We start from the raw sequence: 12,364 nt of genomic DNA, 5'->3' as shown, positions 1-12,364 counted from the left end.
CGTTTTGCGACGTTCGTATCTTTACGAAGATGAGAATCGAAGGAAGATCGAAAGATGTATCAGCACGATTTGAAAAGTAAGCGAAAACCTTGGAGGGAGCAGATGTCAGCGAAACTGACTGAGAAGTGTCTATGTGCTCTTTCGAATTCGCATATTCTACTTCGATCGAGATTGTCTTATCCTCGTCATCTGGAGGAGTTCGCAGTTGCACTTTGTTAACGTGTGGTGCATACAGTACCAGTTTATGACACAAATAAAACGATGTACGAGGATTTGCATAGATTGAAATGCTTTGGTTTTGTTATTAGGAAATTGCTGCCATCTTGATCAGTTTCCAAAGACACGCGGAATGGCAAAGTCGGGAGGTAAAGGTACGACCTCGAAGTGGTTCGATGTTACTGTACTCGAGAAAGAAAGTCCGTTACCGGCGGGATGGTTATTGTTGGAAGAAACGTAAAGATGGTAAAACTACACGAGAGGATCACATGAAACTGAAGGTAGTTTTTTCGTTTATGGATGAAAATCGACGTGCATCAGAATCGAGTTTGATAAAGTGAGATTTGCTTGTTGGATGAAATCTTAGGTACAGGGAGTCGAGTGCATCTATGGCTGTTATGTGCACTCGGCGATCCTCCCGACGTTTCATCGGCGATGTTATTGGCTACTACAGAATCCAGACGTCGTCCTCGTTCACTACTTAAACGTTCCTTACCCGGACGGTGATGCAAAGCTCGCGGCGCTGCCACCGTGTCTCGCACTGCCGCCAGACAAGAAGGAGTGGACGCGAGACGAGCTGGCTTCCCAGCTTCGACCCATGTTCCTCGGTGGAGATGACGATCCTAATAATCCCCATCTTACACAACACTCGAATCATCCCGTCGACCTGATAGTTTCTCAATTATTGGACAGACAGAGAGCATCTTCCACATCTTCTACCACTAGCACTCAGCTTGCACCTAGGAGACTAACACCGGACAATCAGGTACGTGTTCGGTGGATCTGAATGCTGTGCTGAGATGAGATGACGATTTTTGAGAGAGACGATAGAAAAATTAGACTCTGGATATTTGTGCAAATTCATACGTTATGTGCATCTTCGTATCTTTAAATGTCTCATAGGGGCATAAAAATCCACAGTCTAACGATCATAATGATAGGGTACACGTATATTGATCGACAATATTATATCTACAATTCAGGTTTTCATTTTCTACATTCTCATCTCTGTACTGTTTTTGATCGATACTGGTTCCTATTTAATATTCGTCCTAATGATCAGGTTTCTTCGACTACCGGAGGTCAGCAATCGTCAACAACAGCCTCACCGGCTCCTCGCGTATACTCAAGACATTCCCACACGGCTCAAAGCCAACAACCGGCTCCTCTAGTTTTAAGTTTGCAACAAATCCAAGGTGGTGGCGGTCTTCTAATTCTCAACAGCCAACCGTATCACCATCAACAACAACAACAACAACAACAACAGCAGCAGCAGCAACAACAGCAGCAGCAACAGCAACAACAGCAGCAGCAGCAGCAGCAGCAACAACAGCAAAGTCAACAAGTGGAGATGCAACAGGTTACGGAGCAACAAATTGTACAGCAGACGAGCGTGGACAGAGAACAACAGACCCAACAGGAATTAGACGCCCAAGAAAGTATGGATCGTTCTGCGGTACAATCGTTGCCAATCGGTGGCACAGGTCCCGAGGTCACCGACTTCGCCGAGACCTTGGACCTCAGTCAAGAGGATATTCAACGAACGTTGTCCGCCAACATGGTTCCACCGTCTCCGTCGCCTTCTCCGGCAGACAACAGCATGATCAATCCAATGGATTTCATCGATTCGTCGGACGATGTTCTAGTTAATTTAGACGCGTTTGACGTGTTCGGTGACCTACCCGAGCTTCACGATTTCGAAGCTGAACAAACTAAGGCTGAAGAAAGAGGCGGATCTGATAATGACGTGGGATGTCATCCTGGAACAACCGTCCATATTGCGGAGTATAGTCCGGAGTGGAGTTACACCGAGGGTGGTGTGAAGGTGAGTTTCATGTATTTGATATTAATTCAACCTTAGTCCGGCGCATACCGGTTCTCTCTTCGAATGCAGTTGTGTATAATTTGATTGAAAGTGACGAATACTCGATTAGAACATGTCTCTTTTCAGTTGAAAGGTAAAATTCCAATGTACGCTGGGAGAATTTTCGAAGGTTAATACAAATGGAAGATGATGCAACGTAGATGAATTTGCTGAAGCTTAGAAGTTAATCAAGAAAAAGCAGCGAAAATTTACTTACTGTTTTAGGTATTGGTCGCTGGTCCGTGGACTGGTGGGAGTAATTCTCAATCTTATTCGGTGTTGTTCGATGCGGAGCCGGTTGAAGCGTGTTTGGTACAACCAGGAGTGTTGCGGTGTCGTTGCCCAGCCCATGCTCCGGGAATAGCGTCTCTTCAAGTGGCGTGTGACGGCTTCGTTGTTTCCGATAGCGTTGCTTTCGAGTATCGTCGGGCACCGACATCCGAGCCTAGTCCGGAACGAGCTCTTCTGGATCGTTTGGCGGATGTGGAGTCCCGTCTGCAAGGACCTGGTCCTCCATCTCCCGCAGCTCATCTGGAAGAGCGGCTAGTGGCATATTGTCAAGTCAGTACTTTGTCTAGCTAGCAACTCCAACACACTTGACCCTTTAAATGGAGACCATCTATGTCTCAGGATGCTGTTGTCCGTCCGTGGCGAGCCGGAGCGGAACCATTACAATCCGGCGGTCCTACTCTCCTACATTTGGCCGCTGGATTGGGCTACTCCAGGTTAGCCTGCGCCCTCCTTCACTGGAGAGCGGAAAATCCTAGTAGCGTATTAGATGCCGAAGTTGATGCCCTGAGGCAGGATAGCGCCGGTCTCACACCACTTGCTTGGGCTTGTGCAGCGGGGCACGCGGATACAGCCAGGATCCTCTATAGGTACATATATTTTGTTTCCTGAAATCGGCGTTGATACCGAGTGTCATGAAATATTTCATTTTGTTTGAGTTCGTGTTGCGAATATCTGTCTATTTACACAGATGGAACGCAATGGCACTTCGCGTGAGGGATTGTCAGAACAGAACCGCGACCGAGTTAGCGGCGGAGAATGGTCACACGGCGATTGCAGAAGAATTGAATCGACTCGAAGCGAGAAGACAAGACGAGAGGCTTTTCTTGCGACCCGCCAGCCCTAGTCCTAGGAGGCCATCTCAAGACAGCGGTCTCGATCTTGCGTTGTGTTAGTCTCGTTTGCTATTATACTGCCCTCTTCCGTATATACACGCACATACATTCACGTCCAACACGTAAATCACAGTTCCTTTTCCTATAAAGACCCGCGCCATATAAAATATCTCTGCCCCGTAAGATTTAGAGTACAAGGTCGTAATTCATGCGAGCGTAAAATTAATCAGGAAACGTAGCATTAAGGGGTTTATCGAAAAACACAGGTGGCTCGCCGCTGCTGGACAACATGGAATTGTTGCAAGAGGATGACTCGTCATTAGCCCTCAGCGAGCAGGGAATGGAAAGCGCTCCGACCCCTCAGGAGACTGTAGGTCCGTACCTTCCTCGTTTCCCCTTCTATTTGTCTGTCTGTCTGCCTGTCTATCTGTAACTATATATCATACATATATATACATATATATTTGTAACTCTGTCTGTTTCTAATACTACACTTATAGATTCATCGGCCTAGATAAACAAGTACTGCGCGGGCTGTGATCCGTAGTATTCCTAGCTAAAACTGCGTTCCCTTACTCTCTTTCTCTCTCTATCTCTATTTCTCACACATTACATTACACACACGTACACACACAGTGTTCTGTTTTTTTTTCTGTCTCTCTGTCTATGCGTACGAGACGACCGGATAATGGTCCAGGCTCGCTGTCCTCTAACTCCTCTGAACTCTTGCAGCTTAAAGCAGTATTGGTGTTGCTTGGCCTTCGTAACTGCTGGTGTTGGATGATTGCTGTGTAACGTCTAAAACTTTCTTAGCCGTCTATTATCGGCTGCCGACCAATTCTCCGAGAGATAGACAGTCCTCGTCTCTGGGCTATGTCGACGAGTTTTAAAACGGATATCCGTGACAAAAATACTAATAATAAAAATAATAATAATCAATCAATAAAACATTGGAACCTACGAGACAATTTACACGAGAACACGTGATTTGCACAGCTGAGCTAAATCCGGAAAACACACATTGTCAAAATACCACGGGTTACGTCAGATCACCCGTAGAACGGAACATTCAACAAGCTGAGAAAAACGTCTACGCTCGCCATCTGATTTGCCTGTTTGAAGACGTTCGATTCGTGTCGTGTAGAGATCTCCACTGCATATATATAAAAAAAAAAAAAAAAAACGAAATAATCCGCAATATTTGGTGTTACACGTTTTATTAACGTCCGATTTGGTTCATCGTAAAAATACGTTCACGGCTTTAAAATAAAAAAAAAAAAAAAAAAACGAACAGATAAAAAAAGCGAACAAAAAATCCTCGATGTTGTGATCAATGTGATTTCGGCGGTCCTGTAATACGTTTTTCGAGTTTGGCTAGGGTGGTGATTCCTTTTTATAGGGGAAGAAGACGCGAGGGTGCTGACATTGGCTGAGCAAATTATAGCTGCGCTACCGGAAAGGATCAAGAGAGCGGAAGGTGATTCTCCGTCTTCTTCCTCACCACCTCCCCCGGCACCGCCCTTGTCATCTCTAGAAGATGCTCTGATGGAGCAAATGGTAAGCATTCAGTATATCTTAGTCCTATACCTATGCAATATTCTTCTCTTTGAAATTATATCAGCAATCCCTTAAGCAACGCGTTTCCTACCGTACTCTTCAAATAAAATTCTTCGTAGAATGAAATTCATGGTGGTGGTAATTGTTATAGCCGCTCGATTCTGGAGAATTGTTCGACTCGTATCGTGAGTGCAGTGGAGGAGCGGCATCAGTCTCGGATGCTGACGCAGATGCTAGTCCCTCGAGTCCATCTAGCAGCTGTCTCACACCGGACTCGCCATCTCCACCGCCTACGACGGCTGACTTCTGCGAATTCTTACAGCTGCAGTTGCAGCTTGACGGAAATAACGGTCATAACGGCCAGTACTATTCGACCGGTGGAGATCGGAAGTTCGGTAGCGTGATGGGCTCTGGAATTTGCGGAACAGTGACAGGTGGAAGTAACGGAAACGGTGACGGGAACGAAGCGGATTTAAGCAGACTTACTCTGTCCGATCGAGAACAAAGAGAGCTTTATCACGCCGCTAGAATGATCCAGAAAGCCTACAGAAATTACAAGGGACGTCAAAGGCAGGAAGAAGCGGAGAGGCACGCTGCAGTACTCATCCAACAATATTATCGTCGACATAAACAGTACGCTTATTTTAGGTAATCTGTTTTTAGCTTAACACGTCGCGGCCGTATTATTTACTCTTCGTTTTATCCTCCCGATTTATCCGGACGAAAGGGTTTAACTTCCATCGTTATATAATACGGACACGAAGTTGAAAATAATAACAACGATTAAATGTACAAAATCTTGTCGCCACGAAACTTTTCACCGGCTCGTTCGAATAGTTAAATTCTCGTTGGTATTTCGCCGAGTTGAACGTTAGTTTTAATAAGCTGCAATTAATAAAATGGGAGGACAAGGCGTACCACCGTGGGGCCAATTTAACGATCCAGTTGAATCGGACGGATTTCACCAAAGTTCATTCTATCTACCTCTAAGGGGTGATACGAAGAGGGAGGTGAACTTTTAATTGGCATCGTAAATAATCCGAAAACTTTAGGAAGTTCCTTACCTCCGCTACGGCGTCCTGAATACAAAATTAACCTGGCATTAAATTAATACAACTTTTGTTTGAGATGAAAGCTTACCCTCCTTGCGCTTCTTTCGCTCTTGTCCATTATGTATATACATACACGACGCATTCTCGAAGCGTGTCATTGCAAGTTCTTATTTCATGGGCGTCTACTTTTCTTCCTATTCGCAGACAAGCTACGAAGGCTGCTCTGGTGATACAAAGCAACTACAGGAATTATCGCTCGCGTCCAGGCTCAGCTAGCTCCAGACAGCAAGCGGTTCATCAGCAGGCCGCTCATCAGGCTGCGAGGAAGATCCAACAGTTCATGCGGCAGTCGAAGATCAAGTTAGTATCCGTCCGGTGCACATAATTGCATTTCCTGTTGCAACGATGTGCACGCATTATTAGTTATGTAGACTTCTTGTTAGCACACGAAAGGCTTATCGTACGAAAGACATCTAAAGTTCTAAAGTCTCCCTCTTCTGTGTGTACTAATGCAGCTTGTCGTGGGACGATTCACGACCGGTAAGTAACGAAAACAAGTAGGGCGATTGTCGCGCGGCAAACACTGCTCGTTTATCGCTCCTGTATCTCTTTAAAGGATACTCGCTCTTTCGCTTTCACCAGGACGATCAGTGCACCCTGTTTCACGACCCTCGAATAACGAACTATTGTTTCCGATACGAATTATCTTGGTTAGCTTCTGTGTTATTATACGGAATGTGACCGGTGCTTTGTGTTTTCTGTTTTATATGTCTTAATCGTGTTCTTAACGAAAGTAACCAGAGTCCATGCAACGGTCATCATAAACGGAGCTTCTCATAGAGACGAGAAGATATTCTCTTCAATTATCACTTTGCTCTCCTGTAGATTAGTTTATAGAAAAAGAAAAAGAACAAAAGAAGATAGAGAAAGAAAAGCAAAAGAGAGGGAATTGAAGTACTTTATTTAGGAAACTGTAACTATATCCTTTATGTTTAAGAAGAATGTTCCTTTAATTGTGATACAAAGTATTTCAATCGTTGCCAGCAAAGTGTTAATTGCGGTTCTACCGAGTTAGATGCGCTCGTTTGTTTCGTAGTTCACGTGTTCCTCAGAGTGCTTGATCATTCAGTGTCATGTATGCACATTCGCAGTAGGTTAGCTCGGTAAATTTGATCTACATGAACGAATGCATTTCTGGAATTAGGCTGCAGAACGCCAGGGCCGCCGCAAACGGGAACGGGAGGCCGCCAGCGGGCATTTTACGGGCGGTTGCTGTCCCCCAAAGCTCGCCCTCATCTAGCCCAGGGGCCAGCCTAGTAGCCGCCAACCAAGAGGTCACTTAATCGACTGTCGATCGAACAGCACACAGAACGGTGATGATACATCGGAAGCAAAGTAATAGAGCCTAGCCACTCAATAATGGTCGTCATTGGGGTACGCTACGACGGAATAATTGTCGAGGTTCGCCAAGGTTCCAGGAACAAAATAATCCAAGAAGCCTTTGACGACCGATCACGATACGGACACGCTTTGCTCTCTACATCCTTGATTAATAACGTACCTGCCTTTTTGATCTAAACATCAATTTCCACCTTTCGCATCTTTGACCCACAGTTCAGCCGAAGGATCGTGACATCATCACCTGAATCCACTTTATTCATTTCTCGCTTCAGTTTATTCGACGCTGCCGTTTATGCCTATTTCCTGCATTTGTTTCTTCGGTCGACCTTGACGATAAGTGGTATCAGAGGTAGGTGGTCTATCATGGTCTCTCTACTACGCGTACACGAGACGTTGTACACGTGTAAGGCGATTCAAGCATAATAGATAATGCATTAATTTATTTAAGATCGTATTAAGAATCGCATCGGTCGAAGCATGTTCGTAGAATTGCAACGTTGCCCTCCGCTTGAGGCATCAATTGTATCAAATACCTTTTACGACTGAGAATACGAAAGAGGCTATGTTTTTTGCTGAAACCTTTTTAAGAACGACTATACTTTGCATTGATTTTTGGCACACTGTATTGATAGTTTTCTTCATACCCTTTTTGTTATCCTTGCAAGTCTGTGGCACCGTACATTGAACGAGCCGTTCTAGAGGTTCATTATTTTCGCGTTGCGTGTCCGTCGAAGTATCTCACGCGACAATAGTGTAATAGCTTATATACGTTGTTGTTCGTTTCCTGTTTTTTCTTTTGTTTTTTTTTTACTTTACGTATAATTTACGTAAATGATACAAGACTCGATATAGACAACGACGAGGAGAGAACAGTATTGATAAGAGACTCGTGGATACGTCGTTGAAGAAGAACTTTCTTTTTTTCCCTTCTTTTCTTTCTTTTTGTACGATTTACATATTTGTGAAGTTTAATTTATGTTTCTACGTATTAATCTCAGAGTGAGAAAGCATATGTGTATTAAGTATTTTACGCAGCGCGTTATTTTCAAGTACCAAAGTACGAATGACGTTCGATTTGCTTGTTTTTTTTTTTTCAATATTTAAGTATTTTATCGTTGAAAAGAAGGATGAAAAAGGCGATCGAGATCCGACACGCAAGTTTTTCATTCGTTGCTGTCGTACATCGAACGCTATTTTTTTTTATTTGTTCCTCGCTGTAACACAGCTTTACGCGAAATCGAATTTTTTGAATCAAAGCGACTTGAATCTCGCGACGTTTCTTCATATGTTTTTTTCTTTTCTATCATTCTTTTTTCTTTTTTTTTTTAAATACGATCGAGCATGATGCGAATGTTTCATTGCCGTAATAACACGGTGCAATATCTGTTGTACGTGAACGTTCAGGAGATATTGATACTGCATAATATTTGAATTAGGTGGCAGCAATGATCTCTTCCTTGCACGATACAATTTTTCTTTGTCGCTTTTAAACAAGAAAGGCAATACAATTCAGGTCGATGAACAAGAAGCATCTTATTTTCGGAGAAATCTGGTATATCTGAGACCTAGGAAGAGAGAGAAAGAGAGCATGGACGAATGAGCGTGTGAACAAAAAAGGCTGCTAGAGAAAATTAAAGATAAGAGAACTAGAGAGAGAGAGAGAGAGAGAGAGAGAGAGCGAGAGAGAGCGAGAGAGCCAGAGAGAAAGAGAGAGAGAGAGAGAGAGAGAGTTTAAAGAAACAAGTAAAAAGTAAAAGTAACAAAAAAGAAAAAACATAAAAAAATCAAGAGCCCTTTCTCTATTTAAACGGGGGGGCACTTCATCCACGGGCTGTGCTTAAAGTCACAGTATAATCAACTTCGTAGAATTATATTAGGGTAAGATAGTCGATTACATTGTTACAAAACTACCTACCGTTTCTCTCTCCAGTAGGGGATTTTTTTAAAGGTTCTTTAGATAAAGAAAGAATAAAAATTAAAAAATAGAGGTAAATTAAGGCGTAGCGAGGCGGAATATATGCGCACGGGGGCACAGCCGTGGTACCCGCGTTCAAATTGATTTAAGAAGACAAAAATCTATTGTGATAAATTAATGGTGATCCAAGAAAGTATTTCCGCAGAAAATACTAAAGAAAAAAAAGTTACGCAAAAAATCGAACGTCTCAACGTCCATTGGGGACGCGAGTCGCCGAGACGCAAAAAAAAAAAAAAAAAAAAATAGACAGACAGACAGACAAATCCAGTATGGTGGGTCGAGATTACGCCGTCAGATTTGTCAGGAGAATCTGTTGATAGATGGACCGATTGATCCTCGTCTTCGATTTATAAGAATAAAGAGAAAAAAATAAGTAAAGAAATCCTGTGTTGATCCTCCGGTGTTTAAGACAAGCTATGAGGTTTTTGTAGCGAGGTTAAATAATTGTGCGGAGCGCGAATGGGAAAGAGAGAAGAAAAATGAATTATGATAAACTGTACACACGAGTCAATTCCAACGAGCATTTTCATGCCATTAAGCTTAAAGAATTATTAGTTGATAATGATAACAAAAAAGAAAAAAAAATAATGATGAGAGGGAAGGATGCGAATGGAAGAAGAGAAAGAAAGAGAATAACAAATTCTTACACTCTTTTAATCATTGTTAATTAATTAATTAATTAATTAATCACGATCCTATCGATACTTAAAATGAGACGAGTAAAATAATAATTATTATTATATACACAAAACTATTATTATATTCATATTTTTGCTTATTACATATTTAAGAAACTATTAAACGAGGGCTAGCGAGTATGTAGTACATTACAAGACAAACAAAAAAAAAAAGTCGATTAAAATGAAAAAAACGGGGGAGCGTGGCCGATGACGAAAGAAAAGGAAATCTCACCTTCGAAATATTTTTAGTCTGTCGGGCTTGTACAACTTCGTGCGTGGCAATCAACTTTCGAATTTTACGATAAAAATTTCTGACTTTTTGAGAAAGCGAAAATAAGTAAAAAGAAAAAAAAAAAGAGAAGAGAGGAATTAGAGCTCCGTGTACACACGCCGAAATAAACGGATTTTTTTCGAGAGTTTCCGAGACGGTGGCCCGGTCTTCAAATACGGCGGTTACGTCGCTTTTCCGACATTCGAGAACGAACGAACAAAAAGAAAAAAAAGACACAAAAAAAGATAAAAAGAAATAAAAAAGTATAAAATATTTGCACACAGTATTTTTCAGTCGCGATTAAGAAAAGTTCCCAGATGGAAAAGCCGGCACCGCGGACGAAATATTTCAGAGTTCCCCATTATTACTCTAGAATCGCGTTAAATTACCACGTACACCAAGATTATATCGAGGTATGGAGAACAGCGGGATTAAAAAGAAAAAAAAAATGAGAAAATGCTAAAAAATAATATTAATTAAAAGACATCGCTAGGGTAGGCGCTTCGAGGATACATAAACTTTAAAAGTCACTTAATAAAAATTATTCTCAAAATATAAAAGTTTAATAAGTAAACAAATTTTTAAATCTACGTAAGAAAGCCAAGAGTCAAAGACGACTAGATGATAGGAGCCGCATGGCCTAACTGCTGCCACTTTAATTAATTATATAAATAATTAATTATAACTTTATTACTACTTAATTAAACTCGATACAGATGAGAAAATATGTCATGCCACTTTTCAAACTAAACTTTCTAGATGCAGAGACGAATCAGTAGGTATAGAGGAACTATTAAAACAAAAAAAAAAAAACTTCTCCTTTGATTGGGAATGATTGATTCGCGCTATAGATTCGAATATTTCCAATTGTCCAGTCTCCAGAAAATCGCACGAGATATATACGCGTGTAAGATGCCTCGTTATAAACCAGCACGACCGAGAATCATCTATCAATTGGCGTTTCAAATTACACAGGCACGTGATTATCCTCGAAGAGATAAAAAAATTCATTTTCTTAACGAGTGAACAAGTTTTATCGGCGACACGCAACATTACTGAATATATCAGGAAACAAAGGAATATGCACGTTACGAGTAACATCACGAAGAATAGATGTTGTACAAAAAAAGTTTTGCGGAAAGATGTATGTCCACGCGTTTTATACGAGATGCGACACCTTCGATCTTGACGTCATGTTGGTGTATCACGGGTCATCCTGTAGGACGTTTGTATCACGATGTCGAAAAGGTCGAAACGATCGGATATCGGTGCCTAGCTCATGTTCTACTCACTGTTCCTTGATTAAGACGGTCACTTTGTACCTGCTTGCTGCCTGCCTGGCCCGTGCGTTACATAAACATATTTCTAGTCTTATCGAGGTATCAACCCTCTGTATTTTACTCGATAATAACGTCCAAGCATGTCGCGTACTTTCGTTGTGATAATCCGGCGGCGTGGCGTTGTTTCGACGTTCCGCGCCGTCTATGCGGTTTTTCTATACGGATATCGAGGAAGCGTAACGCCGATTAATTAATTTGTTAAATCCCATTCGATTTCGCGAAGAGCGACTATCCCGGAAGGTTGATGGTTTCGACAGCTGTTTCGACATCTACATCCAGCCGACGTTTAATCACGTTCGAAAATTCACGAAAGCTGATTTTCTTGGATACTTATCATTTGTCGTGGAACGATGGCAGTAAAGGTTTCTTGAACGAATATCGATCGTCGACACACGTGGTCAAACACGGTTTCAAGGGGATCTGTCTGATCGCGTGAATTTTGGAACGATGGCTGCAATAATTTAAACAAGTTCGTGCTACTTTTAGTGGAAACGAATAATGGTAAAGGCTCCATCTCTTGTAATATTTTTATTATCGCAAACGTAATATTACATTATTAAATTATATTAAATAAAGGATTACGCCACTGTTTATTATTTATTGACTAACGTTCAACTAATATTGTAAATAATAACGAAAATATTTTATCTATATTTCCGATCCGGGGGTGTTGGGCGGGGCAGCGTATTCCCTCTTGTCCGCCCTTATGGCGATCCTATGATCGCCGTTCGCCCGCCCCCTATTGTTACACCATTTCATCATTGCATTTAATAAATTATATATTTATTGACTCACTTACCTTTTGACTTACCCCCGCTTATTTGTCTATTCTAGCTCTAGGCACTCGTTCAAGACACAAGCTACCGAATCCTCTTAATTTCCAC

The 12,364-nt window shown here is 41.9% G+C and overlaps 1 protein-coding gene across 10 annotated transcripts in view; it reads left to right on the top strand.

Annotated features, from left to right (window-relative positions):
* The window catches only part of Camta (Calmodulin-binding transcription activator), a 40,706-nt gene extending 28,436 nt beyond the window's left edge, over nucleotides 1-12,270 (top strand). For 7 of the 10 annotated variants that reach the window (XM_072012060.1, XM_072012061.1, XM_072012066.1 and 4 more), the window contains 11 exons: nucleotides 309-497; nucleotides 584-982; nucleotides 1,280-2,041; nucleotides 2,306-2,641; nucleotides 2,711-2,958; nucleotides 3,060-3,259; nucleotides 3,471-3,578; nucleotides 4,604-4,761; nucleotides 4,913-5,409; nucleotides 6,018-6,173; nucleotides 7,018-12,270. In XM_072012060.1, the coding sequence (XP_071868161.1) occupies nucleotides 309-497; nucleotides 584-982; nucleotides 1,280-2,041; nucleotides 2,306-2,641; nucleotides 2,711-2,958; nucleotides 3,060-3,259; nucleotides 3,471-3,578; nucleotides 4,604-4,761; nucleotides 4,913-5,409; nucleotides 6,018-6,173; nucleotides 7,018-7,156 (3,192 nt within the window). In that variant the 3' untranslated portion in view covers nucleotides 7,157-12,270. Of the gene's footprint in view, nucleotides 1-308; nucleotides 498-583; nucleotides 983-1,279; nucleotides 2,042-2,305; nucleotides 2,642-2,710; nucleotides 2,959-3,059; nucleotides 3,260-3,470; nucleotides 3,579-4,603; nucleotides 4,762-4,912; nucleotides 5,410-6,017; nucleotides 6,174-6,328; nucleotides 6,354-7,017 lie in introns of all 10 variants that reach the window. The other 3 variants (XM_072012065.1, XM_072012064.1, XM_072012067.1) reach the window with 3 other exon arrangements.
* Nucleotides 12,271-12,364: the final 94 nt, after the last annotated feature.

The sequence above is a fragment of the Bombus fervidus genome, chromosome 10, assembly GCF_041682495.2.
Source record: "Bombus fervidus isolate BK054 chromosome 10, iyBomFerv1, whole genome shotgun sequence".
NCBI classification, from domain to species: Eukaryota; Metazoa; Arthropoda; class Insecta; order Hymenoptera; family Apidae; genus Bombus; species Bombus fervidus.
Note: the sequence above shows the minus strand (reverse complement) of the source record. Positions and strands in the feature narration are given on the sequence as shown.